This window comes from Pollicipes pollicipes, unplaced genomic scaffold (assembly GCF_011947565.3).
Source record: "Pollicipes pollicipes isolate AB1234 unplaced genomic scaffold, Ppol_2.1 Scaffold_4002;HRSCAF=4701_pilon_pilon_pilon, whole genome shotgun sequence".
Lineage (NCBI taxonomy): Eukaryota > Metazoa > Arthropoda > Thecostraca > Pollicipedomorpha > Pollicipedidae > Pollicipes > Pollicipes pollicipes.
Window position 1 is genome coordinate 7,250,854 of NW_023596420.1, and position 19,176 is coordinate 7,270,029.

At 54.9% G+C, this 19,176-nt stretch overlaps 1 protein-coding gene across 1 annotated transcript in view; it reads right to left on the reverse strand.

Annotated features, from left to right (window-relative positions):
• Window positions 1-17,289, reverse strand: part of LOC119093473 (protein bark beetle) — a 57,212-nt gene extending 39,923 nt beyond the window's left edge. Inside the window, exons 1-3 of the mRNA XM_037216428.1 lie at window positions 17,041-17,289; window positions 2,048-2,208; window positions 1,475-1,504 (exon numbers count right to left, since the gene is read on the reverse strand). Coding sequence (XP_037072323.1) covers window positions 1,475-1,504; window positions 2,048-2,208; window positions 17,041-17,289 — 440 coding nt within the window. The remainder of the gene's footprint in view (window positions 1-1,474; window positions 1,505-2,047; window positions 2,209-17,040) is intronic.
• Window positions 17,290-19,176: the final 1,887 nt, after the last annotated feature.

Consider the following 19,176-nt stretch of genomic DNA (forward strand, 5'->3'; position numbering starts at 1 on the left):
GCGTTTTCGTGGCGATGTCGAACAACCACTCTCGTGAAAACCGCGCAACACCCTGGCAGCATGGGCGCAACCAACACCGACGGTCAGAAGGGTTCGGGTCCCAGCAACGTTTGGGCAAATTAGGCAGATTACTGTTGTGGTTTGGCCGTCTTCAGTGGCATCGAAACAGAAATGGGTCCCAGCAACATTTAGGACGTGGTTACGTCCACGCCTGGCTTTTGTCTTGGCAACACTCACCGATACAATGCTTTCAAACGGATTTTGTGTCATTCCTAGCAGTCTCCAGGCCAGCCGCTTGTCTTCCCCGGTCCTACCGTAATACTGGGTGCGCCCCTGGGTTTTCTGGCAATAGTACACGCCAGGCCGGCGTCAGGTCAGGCCGAACCGACCAGCACGCCAGGGCAAAGGTCAGCTGACCCGGAGCAGCCAGACTGAAACTCACGTCCCACAACTTAAGGAAGCGTGACATACTCATGTTTGCCTCTTTCATCAAGGATGATTGTTTTGACCTAGTTTCATGCAGGATGAATTAAGAATGTCCGTTTATCTTTTGCAGCTGCACTCCAAACCCTCCGGGACAAAATTTTGATGATCAAAATTTTGAGGCACCAATTTCTCAAAAGGCGTCAAAATTCGGCTTCTCTGCAGAGCTGCAACAAATGTCACAACAAATTGTGACTGTTTTAGAAAAATGCGGCCTACCGTTCTCAGGCTGTCACGGTATGTGTACGACCAAAATGAGTTGTAAAATGCTTTCTGCATCAAGACTGATTGTACTGAGTGTTGTGTAATGCACATGGACTTTCACGGACAGATACAGGAGCAGCACGAAAGGCCTTTGTGCACTCTTGTGCTCAGCCAAATAGTTTGATTTGCGCCGCCATGATGAGCATGCTCGGTATGCTTCCATGACGTGATGGGCGGCAACAGCAGGACATGCGTCATGATCCGTGACAGCATTTGGGGGCTTTGGAGCGCAGACGGATCTGGAGATATTCGCTGGCCCGTTCCATGTGGCGTCATTACGAAGGTATCCGACAACAACCACTTCAAGTGCACAACTTCACATTTCAGGTTACGGATAAGTTCCTACGGCCACCATAAACTAGAATTGGTAATTGAAAGAGGAGATGTCTGGGTCTGCCGAAAACTCTTTTTCATAACAAATATAAAACCAGGCCAATACAATCGCCCCGGCCAAAGGTCTTCCAGTTCCAGCTGCGAAAGCGGAGATTTCCAACAGAACGCTAAAAACAGAGCCAGGCAGGCGGAAAATCATGCAGACAGGCGGATAGGCGGGCAGACATGCAGACAGGTGGACAGACAGGCAAGCGGACAGTTGAGCAGGCGGGCGGACGGTTAAGCAGGCGGGCGGGCAGGCAGACAGGCGGACCGACAGGCAAGCGGACAGTTGAGCAGACGGGCGGAACACATAAACAGCCCACAGGTAAACAGCCGAGCAGAGGCCCATTACCTCGACTTCCACCCGCTCCAGAGTGAGTCACTAGAACGGATAAGGGGCCGGTGACGAAACAGCAGCAATGGCATTAACAAATAAGAAGACGGCTTCACAAAAAATTGTATTCTCTTGATCTGAAATTAATGTGTTCAGGCCACATGATGACGGTACTACGAGATGCATCCATAGCAGCCATTGATAGCATGCCTAATGACATACTGGTGTGCGCATGACGGAAAAGTGTACATAGTTCCCAGGTTGTTTACCAATGAATGTTTCAGATATTGCAAAAGTCAATGGATACCCATCACCAAGGGACCCGTCACCAAACAGAGGCAGCAGGCTGACGTCATAAGAAACTGATGCTCAAGCCACTGGCATCCCTCCAAACGCATGGAATGTGACCAGCGTCAAAGCGGGCAGGCCGCAGCGATAGCGTGTTTCGAACGACAAAAACAAGACGCAAATCATAATCCGGTTTTTGCGCAGCTCCTGAAGTTCTTTACAGGACCGAGGACGTTGGACAGGGCGGCAGACGTGGGCTGGCGAGAGGCGAGCGTGGCTAACAGCCGGCAGCGCTTAACTCACTTTCTGGAGTTGGTGCAAACGGACCGCCAGTGGTCCTTGTGGAAGACTTGGACCCGGCCCTCCCAGGGCGACGGGCCGTCCACTAGCCGCAGCGAGGCGCCGGGCAGTGCGTCCACCTCATCCACCGTGGTCGTCATGACGACCGGTTCTCTGTCCTTGCCCTGCCGGGTCAAACGTATACAGGTCAAGACGAAACAGACATAGCTGGCAAGCAACTGCCATTCATGGCAGCGCCGTAGATATCCCAGGCGGAGATGGCTGGAAACGTTGCATTTCAATCATGGAGGCAAGCCGATAGTGACAATATTCCCGCTCGAAGAACTATACTCCTAGCGTAAGCTGGCGTTGTTAGGTAAACCATATGTTGAGTTTAGCACCTTAACACCGATTCCTTCATCAAAATCAGGCCCTGATGGGCCATCTGGCGTCCAAGTCCAAAACAGGCCACCGACTGGTCACTACCGGCCAGCATCTGCGCTCATTGAAGCAACGCCAGCGTTCCGTGAAAACAAGCCGAATTTCACGACAGCCCAGCAACTGACTGTCGGTCTGCCCCCCCCCCCCCCCCCCACCGTCCGCCCGACAGCCATGCTGTGCGATACATCCGTCCAACAGCCGAGCTGTCCAACACATCAGCCAGACAACCGAGCTGTGCGACACATCAGCCAGACAGCCGAGCTGTCCAACACATCAGCCCGACAGCCGAGCTGTGCGATACGTCCTTCCAACAGCCGAACTGTCCAACACATCAGCCAGACAGCCGAACTGTGCGACACGTCTGCTCGATACCCAGGTTATGCTGCAACTCTACCCGCAAGTCGAATTACACAATGATGCTACCCGGTAGCCAAGTCGCGCAACAAGTCTACCAGCTAGCCAAGTGGTACAAGCCTACCCACCAGTCGATTTACATAAATCTACCCTCCAGCCGATTTACACAAGTTTACCCGCCAGCCAAGTCATATCAGCCTAACTACCAGCCAAGTCACACACATCTACCCGTCAGCCAAGTCGCACAATTCTACCCGTTAATTCTACCCGTTGGTCAAGTCACACAAGTCCACCCGCCAGCAAAGTTACACAAGTCTGCCCGCCAGCCGAGTTGTCAGCTGTAGCACTGCACAGCTGTCGGCGTCACCGGGGGGCGGCAGGTGAACGTGCGTCACAAATCCGACGGAAGCAGCGCCGAACGCGTGGACCATCGTCCCGGTGTTCTGCGGCATGGCTGCTGTGCTGTGATCGTATCCGCCCAGTGTGACAGTGCCTTTACAGGAGCGCCCGCACGCAGGCTTTTCGGCTGGCTAATGCGGCTACCACAGAGGTCGCGTGCACGCAATTTTGGCTAACAGTGTGTGGCACAAGTGTGATTCACCCAGATCACTGAACTAAGGTGACTGGACCGTGCTAAAGGCCTCAGAGCCCCGCAACTTTCCTGACAGTTCATTGGCGTCACTTGACGTAAGACTGTCAAATGTACACGTGATGACCTTTTTGACTAGGCCATGCCGGTCAGACTCACAGGCGGGGAACAGATGGCGGAGGTTTCATGCAGAATCTGCCATACACATTAAAGGGCGCTGTGCCGTTTGTATTTGCCCGTTCTGAACAAATGCTAACAATATGTGGTTCGATTCAATGGACTGCAATTTAGGGATCAGATCATCCAAGGCCAGGCGAGGTAAAAATATATCTATGTTATCCTGTTCCTTGGTTTACTATATATATATATATATATATATATATATATATATATATATATATATATATTGCCTAAAACGCCATTTACACTAGTGTCAGATGCCAATCTGCGTTATCCTATTGCCGGCTTCGATTTGCCACATCAAACGTCACTTGCACTCGTGTCAAATGCCATCAGTCTGATGCAGCGTTACGCGGGCTGGCCGATTGCAGTATGACGCGAGCTATCCGATGCCGTTTTTCGCCTGGCTCTGGTTGCTTTTTAAGATATGTGATGGCCTGTGGGGGTACTCGTCATTGGAGAGTGACGAGCAGAATAAGGTCACTCGAATCAAGAGCGGAAGTGCCTGGCGAAGCCAGTATTCAGTCTCCAAGAAACGCAACATCCTAGGCCATCAATATAATAGCAGGCACTTGGTGCTACCCCCAACACTAAGTGGCATGAGCACTTAACGCCGACCACTAACGCAGCACACCGCCACCTAGCCCAGCACTAAGCGGCCGCTCGGCATGGGTGTAATCACAGCCGGCGGCGGCGGCCGCTGCGGGCCGAATGGGCCGCTTCCGTAGCCGCCGGTCATCTGACCGGAAAGGCACGGTCCGATTCAGGTCTGGTGGCGCCGGGTCGCCCGAGCGAACACACACCAGTCACGGTCCGCGCGCAGAGCGATGGTCCGGCCGCTTTTGTGTGCCCTTCCGCGGCATACGGCTGTCATTAGCAAACGGGACAGCGCGAGGCATCAAATTGTCCGGCGATACTTTTGGTGATCACCGCGGAATCTTTGCCTGGCTCCCGTGTGGTTCGTCAAGCCAGCTACTTTTCATCACGCGGCGCATATCGACAAGCTGGCCAAGCGCAAACAACAATGGAAACCAAAGCCCCTTTTGTCTCAACACTGGTGGTTGTCAACACAGATCGTCAAAGTTGAGACTTACTTTGGCCGTTAGGAGCGATGCCACACACCAAGCGAGTGCGCGTGAGTGCGGTGTCACTCGCGCAAGTCTAGCTTCAACAATGATGAGCAATTAAAATTTGCACGAGCCAGGCCAACTCAGCCCGGACGCCGCTCCACCTGTACACTGATATCTTCCCAAATATTAACATTAGAGTCGTGCCGTTTGCAGCGTCACGAGGCGCATCGTTGTTAAGTCGTGCTGTCTACATTTGAAGACAACTGCATGCAATCTACCAGATCAGAAGAGATTTTCCCTCATGCGTTGCCATAGGCCACAAAATACAGCTTTCTCCATTCTCCTAACGGTTGAAATCTTATCTAGATTTCGACGAGCTGCAGTGTTGCAGCGACACGAAGCAGCGCTACTTGACGGAGGGGAGACCAATACAATGACGACAAGAGTGCGAATCAACTTGTGCAGTCCACCACGCGCCATCGACTGCTAACCATGGATCCGCTCATCCAGGGGCGTCTCTGATGGCTGGCACCAGCTCTCTACAACCAAAGCAGACAGTAAGATGTAAAACCAAAACGAAGAAACCAAGAAAACAAAAACAAGGTGATATGATGCGAAACAAGATGTACATTGTATTGGAAAGTGCACCATCTATGAATCACTGCCTGATGTCTACCAGGTTCGGCCCATGGGTTCGCCGACAATCGGCCGGTAAGTGGCCAAAGTCGCACACTGCGAAACCGGTCTAGAACACAATGCGCTGCGACCTCAAATGAGGGAGGTTACTTCAGTTCAGTTCAGTTAAATGAGGGAGGCGTAGGGTTCAGTCAACTGTGGCGATTACCCGATAAACACATATTCATCTTTTGTCTTAGTTTGACGACATAACCTAAACCGGTAATCGGCATAAGTTCTTCGATTGCGTTGACGGACATTGCCAAACAGGAAAAACCTTAAATCATCCAACTTTCAAGAAACGAACCATTGCATTCCAAACTTAAAATTTTCACCCACTGCGTCCGGGAAATATTATCCTACCTACCAAAGACAGCATAACAATCTGAAGTTAATCATTTGAGAACAATTTTCGAATGAATGGAGCTAGATCACGATGCATTCTGTGTATTAAAGTGGCCAAAATTTGTTCAGTCGCATGTCGGCCATTCTAGTTCTCGCAGAAAGGGGTTTTCATCAAAAGTGTTCAGTATTTTCAATGACCTTGGCCTGAAAGCTCGCATCACTTTCTAACGGACTGTTGCACACTTTTGGACACGCGTCTCCAAATGCGCGCAATGCCACCCAAACGGCATCTTTCCAACAGCTAATGACCACAATCACTGCTGCCGCCCGCAGAAGGCAGCCTGGCCTTCGGGAAAGCACTCCTCATTCCACTGCAGACTGACCCTCAGAGGTCTCGGAACAGGCACTTTATCGCCGGTACCAATGGAACTAAAACCCAAGAGCGCCACACCGTTGGGCATCGAAGCCCATAACCTCACGAGGGCCACGCCGTCGGGCATCAAAGCCCATAACCTCACGAGGGCCACGCCGTCGGGCATCAAAGCCCATAACCTCACGAGGGCCACACTGTCGGGCATCAAAGCCCATCTCCTCACGTCTGACGAATACCACGTCGTGAGGTAGGGCACACCATCCAAGGTGAGAGCGTCACGATTTGAACTCTGTTTTACTCCGGGAGCCGACCCATTAGCATTCCGACTCCACGCCTGCTGGGCCAGCCACAGCCTGGCCTAGCCTGCGCTAGAGGCTGCTTCCAAGTACAGTCTGTCGGGGTCACGCTAACCTCAACAATGCACACCTGCGCCTCAGGCAGCGTGTCTCAGTCCCCCCCCCCCCCTCCCTCACTGTCAGACCCTGAGACCCAGCGTCAGTGTGCGGCTGCTCCCACCACTGTCATGACCGGTGAATGTTGGTGGAGGAGCAGTCGCCATGGTGGTGGTTTGGACTCATTAAACGATACCCGCCCACAGCGCCTCATTCGAAGCATCGCTGCCACCCGAAGACCTGTGCGTATCTAAGTCCTTTCTATCGAGCCTTACTTGTAAATAGGCTTTGACCCCATCATCAGAAAGAGCAAACTGTCACCGCCCAAAGCGTCCCGCGAATTGCACCAAACTTGAAAAGGACCGCGATCCCGTCCCCAGACGGTCGCTTAGTCACACAGAGCGCGGTTGATCAGCCGACGCGTTACACATCGGTCACACATTTAAGTACGCGCTATTTTCCTTCCTGCCGAGCTGTGAGGAAAGAATAAAGCAGCGCGATCACTCACCAGCTCACGCTCGCGCAGCAATCACTCCATGGTCCCCATCCCCTTCAACGCAGGTGAACGTGAATTTGTCAGGCGTGAGCCATCATCCAATTTTCGCGTCAGACCGCGACAGCGGACATCTGTCGTAGGACGGCCGTCTTTCAGTGGCAGAGCACCGTGCTTCCATGGTACGGCTTCTTCACATCAAACCTCGAACACTAAGGATGCGTTAAAATCGTCCCGGTACGAAGTCCTCCACCAGTCAATATTTTTATTTTATTTCATATTGCATGAATGTGTCAACATGAACAGGAGGCAACAGATGGATGCGATATCACACACTTCACCTGTCGTGCCCGGTGCGCCCGGTAGAAACGCGGTCTCCCGAAAGACTAGACCGCTTAAAAAACGGAACTGCGTCTTGTTTTACCAGACTCCCGTAGACATCGAGCCCCACTAATCTGCTTACAATCTGCCACCGATCACCCGCGCAGTCGCCCGTCAGGACTCAGCTCCACACCAGAGGGTTTGCGTGTCTTGCTTAGAGACCAATGGTCATTGGACGCGAAGCAGGTGGTGAGAACCTGCACTGCCTCGAGTGCCACCACTGCTGGCGGCGAAAACTCCACGCCGCTGACCTTCAGATCACGCACATTGCCCTCACAAACTGGGGACTTCCTCCTCCTAACGCTCCAGAGGAGACTCGCTGCGTTCCCAACCGCTTCGCTTTAACACCGTGTAAGGAACAAGCACATTGTCGGGACAGCGGCCGCTCAGCTCTGGCGGCAGCTGCGTTGGCGCTGTCGGCGGGGGCAGCGCGACCGCCCCAGCCGATGAATCACACGCGCGCTGCCGCTCGGGCGGCGGCGGCGGCGGCGGCGGCAGTAGCGGCGGCAGTAGCGGCGGCTGGCACCATTACCTGTCACACCGCGGCGTGACGAGCCCTAAACACATACAGGGTACGTCATCCCGCTCCCCCACCCAGAGCCAGCGGGAGGCCAGGCGCCACAGTCGAGTAATAGTGTACTAACCTATCTATCCCAGCTTATCTAAGTAGATCTATCCTAGCCTACCTAACTGGAGCCGTGCAATCATTATGCCTACGAATACGTTTGCAGTTGTGCCTACTGGTCACTGCACAGCTGAGTTACCGCGCTGCAGACGATTCGCAGTCGGGGGGCTAACCAGGACGCCGGCCGCGCCGGCTGCGGGCCGCCCGTGCGGCAGCAGCCTGCACCCATCGCCGCGTGTCGGCGATGGGCGCAGGCCATGATCAGTGGTGTAGCCAGTGGTGCTGACGCATGATCGGGCCACCCAGCTCCACCGGAACTGCCGCCGGTCAGTCTACAGCAGCCTGTCTCAGTGTCGTAATCAAAGCAGGTTCTATTCGTCTAGGGCCTCGTCACCCCCGCACCCCGCCAGCCGAGCCGGGGCCTCGTCACCCTCGCCACCGCATCCGACGGAGTCGGGCCGGGGCCTCGTCACCCCCGCCACCGCGTCTGACGGTCCCGGGCTGCTATCACACCAGGTACAGCCAGGCGGCTTCAGCCGGCTGCAGACGCCACTCACAGTGTAATCACACCGCAGCAGCTGACTCGGAAATATAACCGGTTCTCTCTGCCCTGGCTGACTCACGGGGAATCCATTGGGCTCTGCCGCAAAACTGCTGGATTTGCATCAGTTGCTGACAACCTATCTTCTAAATTCCTTTGAGATGAAAGGATTACCACCAGCCACGCAGCTAAGGGGTGGGAGTACGGAGCCACGCCCCAAGTTCGCTAAGCCAAAGTATTGTTTGCACCGGAAACTGATCCAATGCGCAGAACACCGACCGAGATTCGCAGCAGTTCGGACAAATTTGACATTTGCCACCACTGGACATTGTGCCTATGTGCCTGCGAAAGTCCATCGGCGTAGGCACAATCTACACATCTTCGTCATGTTTTCCCGAATAATAGCTGCGTAATCCAACACAACGTCGAAGAAGAAGCTACTTGAACTTTTTGGACACAAGGCCAACAAAAAACTATCGGCTTCGTATGGGGACATATGTCGATAACACAATGGGCATTATGGCGTAATATCAACAACGAAAGAATCTCGTTCAGTGGCAAGGCTGGGCGCCAACATGTGGCTTCTCTGGCCCCAGTCCGAAGGGGGGGGGGGCGGGCAGAGGAACCTCTGCATCTGAACTGTTGACCATGCCCGGCTGGTGCCAGACCGAGCGGCCATCAGCGCACGTTGTCCCGGTGCCGGCGCCGCGGGCCCGGCTGTGAGGCGCGCCGCACTCCAGCGGCGCCGCGGGCCCGGCTGTGAGGCGCACCGCACTCCAGCGGCGCCGCGGACTCGGCTGTGAGGCGCGCCGCACTCCAGCGACGCCGCGGGCCCGGCTGTGAGGCGCGCCGCACTCCAGCGGCGCCGCGGACTCGGCTGTGAGGCGCGCCGCACTCCAGCGGCGCCGCGGGCTCGGCTGTGAGGCGCGCCGCACTCCAGCGACATCGCGGGCCCGGCTGTGAGGCACGCCGCACTCCAGCGGCGCCGCGGGCTGTCGCCCGGAACAGCGTCATCCGGCTCCGTTATAGCCGGCCAGGCGTGCCCCGTAATACCCGGTCAGGCGTATGCCCAGCAACACCCCGCCGGGCGTGGTGTGTCGTACCTGACCAGCCGAGGATCGGCGGGGCCGCGACCGACACGGCATCGGACTGGGCTCTGTTTTGAACCGCTGACGAGCGCGCAGCCAACTGGAAAGTCGTGTCTGCCAACATGCATGCAACGCACTGACACTTCAATACCAATGATAAGTAGCGCACCAAGGGCTTTCTGACAACGCTGCATAGTCAATTATACCCATTCACTCAAATGCTCGCATTGCTTGACTAAGTCCCAGCAGCTGTAACGATGGCTCTCTGCGTGAATTCAGAGTCCACACATAAACTTGTCTGGAGAAGCAGTCGACCGTGTGCAGGGTGAGTCTCCCCTTGTACCGCTCTAATCAGCCGTGACCAGCAGGCACCTGTCCCCGCTGGAGCCTGGGTGAAGTGAAGCGGGGCATCACAGTGTGACCGGCCACGGCCGGCCGAGCGCTGCCGGGCGCGGCGCCGGGGCACGCCGTCTCCGCCGCCCGGCCCAGCCCGGCCGGCGCGGTGATCAGGTGGGCGGCGTTCACCTGTACGGCGTCGCTTCGGTCGGAAATGCGTGCAGCAAACCACGCGCCAGGCTCTACAGTCCGTAAACGCAGTAATCACAAACACGGGTGCGTTTCGAGTGTCCGGCACACAGACGCCGCCGGCGGCGACGACCGCGTTATGAGCGGGCGGCCGGAAACCCCGCATTTCCGGTGGGGCGCCGGGGCCAATCAGGGCGTTCCAGCGGTGCGTTCCGACCGCGCTCAGCGCTTTGGAGACAGGGGGAGGGGGAGGGGAGGAGGTGCTCCGATGGGTCCTGTCGGGAGTGGCGGATAGGCTCTGTGGAGACGGGGGAGGGGGAGGGCAGGAGGTGCTCTGATGGGTTCTGCCGGGAGGGGCGGATAGGTTCTGTGATGTTCGCAGCTTCTGGTGCCACACGGTCAGACACCCACAAGGGAAAATCGAGGTCGGTTCGCGACCGAGGTCTCCGGACGTTAACACGGCCACCGCTAGTCGCGGCCCTTGAAAATGTTGCTGCAACAGTGTGCCCTTCCTCCCCCCCCCCCCCCTACTTCAACTTCATAAGACATGTGAGCCTGCGCTGACACACATACCGACGACACTGTATGTAATGCGTCATTCGCTTTGTCACATCGGTGTCACCCGAAACAATGGAATCTGAATATACCGATCGACACACAATACACTAAGCTGAGATCCAGTGCTCCGCCGCGCGTATGAAACTTCCAGCCCGCCCCCTCTCGTCGACCTACCTATCTCACAAACTTCCAGCCCGCCCTCTCTCGTCGACCTACCTATCTCACAAACTTCCAGCCCGCCCCTCCCGTCGACCTATCTATCTCATGAACGAGATGACAAAGAAATCCCAGCAGCATTCCTATTTCGAACATGGGGACGCTCTGCAACTCTCACAGCCCCCGCCGCTGAAAAACGCCGTCCGCTGAGCACTCCAGCGGAGAAAGGCGTGGGCGCGTGGCGCCGCGGCGCTGCCGCCTTGCGCCCGCGGCGTCCCTGGCTGGACGCAAACAACCCGGCCGTCGGCGCTCGTGCCTGCGCATGGCGATCAATAGCGCGCAGAGCGGGGCCTCAGCATGGCAGTCCACACCCATGCCCGACCTCGCGGGCAGGAGATGGCGGTGAGCCGTACGGCCACGTGGTGCGGTGTGCGGCCATGAGCAGCCAGCTGCCCATGGGGACATCCTGCAGGAGGAGGGCCGGTGCCAGCGGCTGGCGGGCTTACCAGTAACACAGTGCGCGCACGCGGAAGATAAGAACGAGGTTAGAGCATGTCGGGCGCCGACACAGGAAATCTCATGCCCGGGAACTTTCCTTTATTGGCGGTCTCCTTCCTTGCGTTCGCTCCAGGGCCACATTCGGACATATGCGAAACATCTGACGAACGTCTTTAGCTTCGGCGACATGCAGCCACTTCGCCTGGACGGAAACAGCTGGGGCCGCCGATAACCATCCTCAGGCTCTTCATGCGTGCTCATTGACAATAGCCAGCGCGGCGTTCGGGTTATGACAATGCAGCCACGCTTGTAAGCATACCGAAGCACAAGCACCACCGGCCCAGTTCAGGTCTGCGTGATAAGTGAGAAGCCTGACGTACGCACGCACATGAGGCAGCCATTTTAAGTCAATGAGTGATTGCAAAAGATTGAAGGAATCAACCAACTTCCCGTTTTGCAAAAGCGAGGCAGCGCCACTGTGGTACGCCGTCAAAGAAGCCGTAACAATGAATGCACAACTTTAGCACCACTTTGCTGCAGGCGAAATTAGGAAGTACAGCTAGCTTATGTAAACCGTGGGAAGTACATTTCAATCAAACAACGAACCTTAAAGCTGGTAAACGTATTAACTGAACCATATCACTTAGCATACATCAGCGGCCATCACTGCGCAGGTCACTACCCAACCACAGCCTGGTAGGCCGGCGTCCGACTTTCCGACTAGTGACGGCCCGACGAGTCTGCGTGAGCGTGTTGCCGAGATGCCTTGACGCCCCTGACGAGATTACATCCGATTAGGGGCGCGAAGCTAACGTGTGCTGGTGTTCCGCAAGATTGAAGCGTTCTGGAAACCCACTCTTATCAAAATAAACCACTACATTCGTAAGCCATCCTTTGCACGGGTGCACGTAATGCCATGCCATCTATAACAACGCAATTTGGTCACGTTTTTCCACGCAAATTTTTTGGTCCTGGTGACGGACCAAAGAAATGATTTAGCTAACGTATCTAAAATGTTATATATATAATTTGTTGCATATCTTAAAATGTCTTATATATAAAATGCTTTACATATCTAAAATGCAATTTAATTAACGTACCTTTATCTAACATATATAAAACAAACCTCAACGATTACGGCCTCTGCAAACCCAAATATTTCTTCGGGGCAGTAAAGGAAGCGGGTCGCTGATTTCCACACAATGCTACGGAGATCACGTTTGGAATGATGTCTAACACCTTTAACGTTCAATAAAAGCAACAGCTAAAAGTACTCATTGGCCCCCAACTTGAGAGAACTTCCATAGCCCCTGAGGGAGTTAGAAGAGATCGGTGATTCTGTCTTGTTGAAAAGGCAGTGGCATGAAATCACGCAGGTTTACTCCGTTAAGCACCAGGCGTCGGGGCTGCACTCCAAGCCGTGTCTGGAGCCTCTGCGGTGTCAGCGGAGCTACAGTCGGACCAAACAGCAGACAAACACGCACACCTGGCCCGACACGAGCACACGCACCCGGCCCGCCCCGCGCCGGGCTAATAACCAGCTGCACCGTCGTCGGCGGCGTGATTGGCGCGGCGAACGGCCGTGCTGACGAGGGAGCAATAAACGCATCACGCGGCGCGGCGCCACCAGCGGGCGCGCGCCGGCCGCTGTGACGGCGCGTGACGGCGCGTGACGAGCCGTGACGTGACCGGTGCCGTCCACCAGAGACGACACCAGGCACCGCCCGGACAGGCGCCGACCAAGAACATCCGACAAAGCCGCACGCCGTGCCCATCGACCCCGTGCGTGTCACCGGTGCCGCGGAAATGGTCGCCAGGCGGCTGTAGCGGCCCCAGCGGCCCGGTCCCCCACACGTGCGTGGTGTCCACGCCAGTCCGCGGGGCGCGTCGGCCTTCCCACGGGCGCGCGCGCGCGGCGGCGGACCGCAGGGCTAGCGGTGCTGCGGCCGGCGGATGGGACTGAGCGCGGCCGCCGCCAATCCGCTGGCCGTCACGCGCCGCCCCAGCTCAGTCAGCCCCAAATTAACGACATGCACGGCGCGGGACTTAGCGGCACGTGGCCGTTTGATGGCCACTGGCGGCGAAGCGCCATACGAAAAGAAAAAAATAACGTGACAAAAGCAAGATCGTTTGTCAGAATGGATTTGACAGTGCTGAAGACAAACCATTGTGGATGAAATTAACGCCAGGTGCGGTTTGATTCCACAGACGCCAGATCCCAGAAGTGCTGGTCATTCAACACCAATCCAGACATTTTGAGGGCTCACGCTCGCTTGAGGACGATGCGAAAACCTCGCATCCAGTGGCGTAAGCAGGATTTGGCATTTGGACCCCGCTACTTGTTAGCAGTTTATAATGCCCGTAGAACTAACAGAACAACGGCATATACGGATGGTATTCCAATGCATCAAAATAATATTCCGAATCAAGCAGGGCCCTTAAATCAAACAAACTGCAACTTTAAGCACCAAAGAGGGCTATTTGAACTATTTTCCTGCATGGAAAGTGGTTAAATTATGTTTTGACAATCTTTGCCCTCCCTCTCCTGGGCAAAATCTTCGCCAACGTCTCGCATATATTCCACGTAATGAATATGACCCCAAGCAAAGATCAATTATACCATGTGCCCACACCATGATGCAGGTGCATTTCTAGTCATGACAGCTGATCGGTGGCTGACGTCTATAACAGCGTAGATGACTCGTGCCGACCTCGCACGGAATGACCAGACGGCGAATGAACACGGCAATGCGCGTACTCCAGCATCCCAAAAGGCGGGTGCCACTGCCGTCCGCAACACCTCTCCGTGACGAGGGGACGAATGCAGTAAAGGATTGCACGGCACCAACTCTGGATGTGCCCAAGATGCAGTGCCACGCCCCGCGGTAGTCCTGTTCGAGGCTGCGGCGAGGGGACGGCCCTGCTGACCGCACTGGACATTTTGGCTGCGAATCTTTGTCATCTTGTTCAACGGCCGGTGGGTGACAGGAACGTATCAGGGACGTATCGACCTGCAGTGCTGCCTGGCAGTGACAGGAGCGTATCAGGGACGTATCGACTTGCAGCGCTGACTGGCAGTGACAGGAGCGTATCGACCTACAGCGCTGGCTGGCGGCTGCCGGCAGCTGGGTGGACCCCGTGGAGGGCGAGCCCGCGTGCCCGCCGGCAACTCACGCGACCATGGGGCGGGCACGCCCGCACGCCGGGCCGGGCCGCAGTCAGCGGTCCCTAGCTGGGATTATGGGGCACACCGCCCGAGGGGTCTACGTTTATGAACGTTGGTCTACCAGGATTTAGACGTTCCCCTTATTGTCCTGGGGGCAAGGTCTGCATTTCGGTAGTTTTACATGCTTTGAAACATTGGAAGGACTTTTATCAAAATCCATAAATAATATGCATTCTGTTTCGGAAACTAAACAGATCGTTATGGAAACCGTACCACATATTTGACACCGACATTTCTATACTATAGTGTTGAATATATGTGGCACACATACATACACAAATCCTGCATCACTTTTTTATCTGAATTCGAATTCGCATTTGCATGCATTTGCCAGAATTCATTCCAGGTCATTTAGTTTGCGGAGGCCTCCTGAATGACTAACCAATGACAGTCAACGACTGAATCCATCTCCCAATTGTTCCTGAGCTCCATCCTTGCTTTTTTTAAGCCCGAGAGCAGGTTCATGGTATTTAGATTTTCCATGTGCACTAAAGAGGGTTCGTGGGATGAGTTTTGGCATATAATAATTGGCTGTGCTTGTCGTAGGAAAGCCGAGCTGCGGATGATTATCCTGAAGCACGCAGTTCATGTGCGAGAGCAAGGTCTGCCTATACTGGCTTTAAATTTACGCGCTCCAATTGGTGCCCGTTCTCAACGCAATACATACCTTTACACATGAAAAATGTCGTCTGTGTATACCTTTTTTATAAACTATGCATGTATTTATGCGTTGTTAACGCTTGGCAGTCTCATTGCCATGCTTTCAATCGTAAGCTCTCATTAACCTCTGGTTCCCAAACTAAAATTATGACCTTTGTTTGGGAAGCACCTTTACTTTGGCTTGGGACTGCAGTCCCCTATTAAAGGAAATGCTCCACACTGGAAGATATTGCAGCAAACATCAGATGTGATGAAACAAGCTTATTATAATAAATGACATGCTATAAAGTGGAAAAGACTGCTCTAGACAACACAGCCCCTCTATTATAGTAAGTATGCTCCTCAATGCGCCATTGTTTGATTACGTCATCGTATCTTGCACAACACTATGGAGAGGGAATCAACGTCCTTTATAACCGGAAATCTTGCTTGCAAACATTTGTCTTGGCTTTGATCGCCGTCAATGTCATGTCAGATAGTCAATGAAATGACAGGATTTTAATGAAGCTATGGCGTCATGAATGTCTGGGTGACCTTGAAATAGTTGCACGAAAAGGTTGCACATTTTCACGGGTGCCTGGCTGAGAATTTAGAGGAGTTTAGATCTTGAGATGGGCAGGGCTGTGAACTTCACCGAATGATCTTCAGGATGGCTATTTCAGTCCAAATCCTATACACATGTTAGGCACCACAAGTCCTGCCTGCACCCCTCCCTACTTGCACGTGACTCAGCGCAGCAGCCAGCGGCACGATTGGTCCCCAGTCAACCTGTATCACGTAGCTCTGACGTCAACAATAATGACGCCATGCCACCAGTTATTCACAGCGCAGCGGAGCACCCCCTCCGCTACCCTTTGGGACCTGTAACACCCGCTTATCTTCCTGTTAAAAATGTTGCGTCAAGCCAGCATTTCTTTCACCACATTCACTTTTCCAGTATCCCCTACACCCCTGCTTCTCAGTTCGAATTTCAATGTAATGGTGAACAACTCCCTTTTTATGCTGCGGTACACTAAGGCGGTGGGCATCCCCAGTTGGGGTATTGTGCATTCGAGGCATTGGACATCCCTATAGTTTCCACCAGCCAGGTGTGCCGCTCTGTTTGAACCCTCAAACGTCCCTCTACCATCACACCGCACTCCACGCCTGGGTGACAGGCGCCTCTGCTGGGGCATTAACAGTAAACACGATCCATCACTAACGCTGGTGATTTGGGGATTAGGGCGCTGATGTTAAAGGTCACTTTGCACCCATAACCGCTGACAGATTCCGACGAATTCAAGTGCTTACCTTTGGCCTGGGGATGCCCCTCCACCCGGGCAAGGCACACCCATGTTTTTAGGGCAACCCCACATCATCCAGTCGCCCTTTCACTTGGATTCAGAAGTACATCGCACCTGGGATTTGGTGCGCTCATCCTCAGGCTTCATATGATAAATGCCGGTGCCTTCATGGGACGAAAAGGTGCCAAATTGTTCATGTGCTAAGGAGGTGGCGGGGGCGAAGACCCTCTTAGGCGCCCGGCCCGTACCCCCGCGTAACTACATAGATAGGAAGTTCCAGACAAAGACATGAATCAGTTATTGCCACACAGTGGCCGTCCGTTTGCGTCATCTTTTCAAATCGCGAACCGCGAACTGGCCCGCTCAGTCAGCAGCCAGCATCCATCCGTGGTATCGCAGTCGGCAGCGCTTCACTGGCAGCGGCCTGGGACCGCGGCTGTGGGTCTCGGCCGAGGAACGGGTCGGCCCGCTTCAAGGTCGCGCGACGGTGGCGGCGGGCCGGGGGTGGACGGGGCCGGCGCCGCGCCGCTCCCCATCAGCTGGTCAGATCGGGTCCCTACTCACCCTGGCCAGCAGGCGGCCGCCTCGCACCGTCAGCCCGATGCCGGGCCGGAAGCGCACCACTACGCCCGCCTCGATCTCCAGAGCACCCGACGCCTCCACCAGCACGTCACTGCTGGCCACGTACGGCGAGCGCGACAGCCCCCAGCGCGTCCGTTGGCTGTAGATGCCGCCGACCTCCGTCTCGGCGCCAGCCAGGCTTACGGCAGCCACCAACACCAACGCCGGCAGTCGCCAAGCGTGCCCCGCCATGGCCGCCGCCCGCTCCCGGAGCGCGCGCGTGCTGTCCGTCGCTCCGGTGCACGATCACCCACAGCTCACCGCGGCTCCGCCGCCGCACAGGCACTCAGCCGCCGCCGCGCCGCGCGCGCCCTCCCAGGCCAACCGCCTCACTGTTACGCATTGGAGGTTTAAACGCGGTCACGTGACTATGACGTCACACAGGTACGAAGCTCCAGTCAGTCCAGGTGCTGGAGGGGCTCGGGCGCGTGGTCCGCACGAGGGCGGCGGTCGCCAGCGCCGACGCTGTGCTGTCGCGCGGGCGCGTATGGGGCTCGGGCTGCGTTGCTACCTTGACGGACGACAGAGCGCGGCCGAGGGGCGGCGACGGGAGTACAGGTGCATTGTCATGACCAGCTCCTCCCCGCAAGAGGCAGAGGGGGCCGCGGCGGAGCGTGGGCCCGTGTAGGACCTAATTGTAAGGGGGAGAGACGGGCGGTGGTTTGTGCGGGGTGGACTGGAGCGGTGGAGGCACGGGACCGGCACGCATTCACAGAACGGCAGAGTCGGAGTCACGGAGAATTTCTGATGCACAGGCCGAATGAGATTGCTCGTAGTCACTTCAGTGCAAGAGCCAACATTCGAACAATGTGCCCTTTCATGCCGAACGCATATGACAAGATCATTAGAAATAATATTGTACCAAAGGCAAAACAGGTCTACGAACAACCGAGTTTATCCCGAAATGCAGATCCAGTCCAGCGGCAGCGGCAAAAACAAATCTGACCAGCAGCAGATCCAGCACCGCCTTTTGGTGAGGTACTAGCCTCAGAACACTGCCCGCGTGGTTTTCACATCAGGAGGGAAAAGGGAAGCGGAGAAAGACGGCAGGTGAGAAAGACACGACGATGGAGCTTGCTTTCGCCGTTTTTGTGTGGGCATTGGCCACTTGTCGGCTGCGCAGTGTCTTGAATGCGCTAGCGTACCCAGCGTTCGCCCCTTGTGAGGCCCATTTGGCGGCGTTGCAATCGATTTTGACATTCCATGCTCAACCATTTTAGTGCCCATTGTCTTGTATTACTTATTTGACAAGTAAGGTTGGTGGCAGCAAGCTTATTTTAGATATTACCGCTGAGGGCAAACAAAACTGAAGCATGAAAAGCAGCCAGCGCGAAATCCTTGAAGAAGCACGCAACGCTTTCTTCACGGGGAGAATAAAATGAAAGTGATGCTTAAGACAGGTTGCATCACAGCATACCGGCTAGCTACTTCGCGCTTGGGCATCTTATTCCGTCCATGCCCGTCAGCATCTGCTTCTGCTTTCCAGATCATTAGCAATAAATGTCCTAAAATGGCTCATACGCCCAGACAAAGGGCCTGACAGTAGGCTTCTATCCCTCTGGAATAGATCCAAGGGAGATACACATGCTGTCCCCCGGGACAAATACAGATTTATCCACACAGTATAGGTTTACGGTGGACGTCGCCATCTCTCTCAGAACATCTTATCATCAGCGGGTCGCTATCACCTCACGAGTCCCGAGCTCCGGACCTCACGTTCGATGTTCGGCTCGCTCTTCAGCATTATAATTTTCATCGCATCGGGATGGCCTCTTCGTAAGTTGCGTGGCTGTCGAACCACTAACGCCCCCTACCCGAAAGGGGGACCTCGTTCCCCTTCACTCGCACAGAACGTCGCCTCCACCTGATCATTTGACCTGAAGATGGTCTACGTCTAAAAATAAAAGCCAGACATCTTCAGACTCCTTTTCACCTCGTTTTCAAGCTTTGTTCAACAAACATCTTCCATGCGTACCCATATATTCTACACTGAGGTCCATCGATCAAAAGAATTACCCGCGATTTGTAAAACATAACACGTTCAAGCACGCATAGTGTCACGATAATTGTACATTGCAA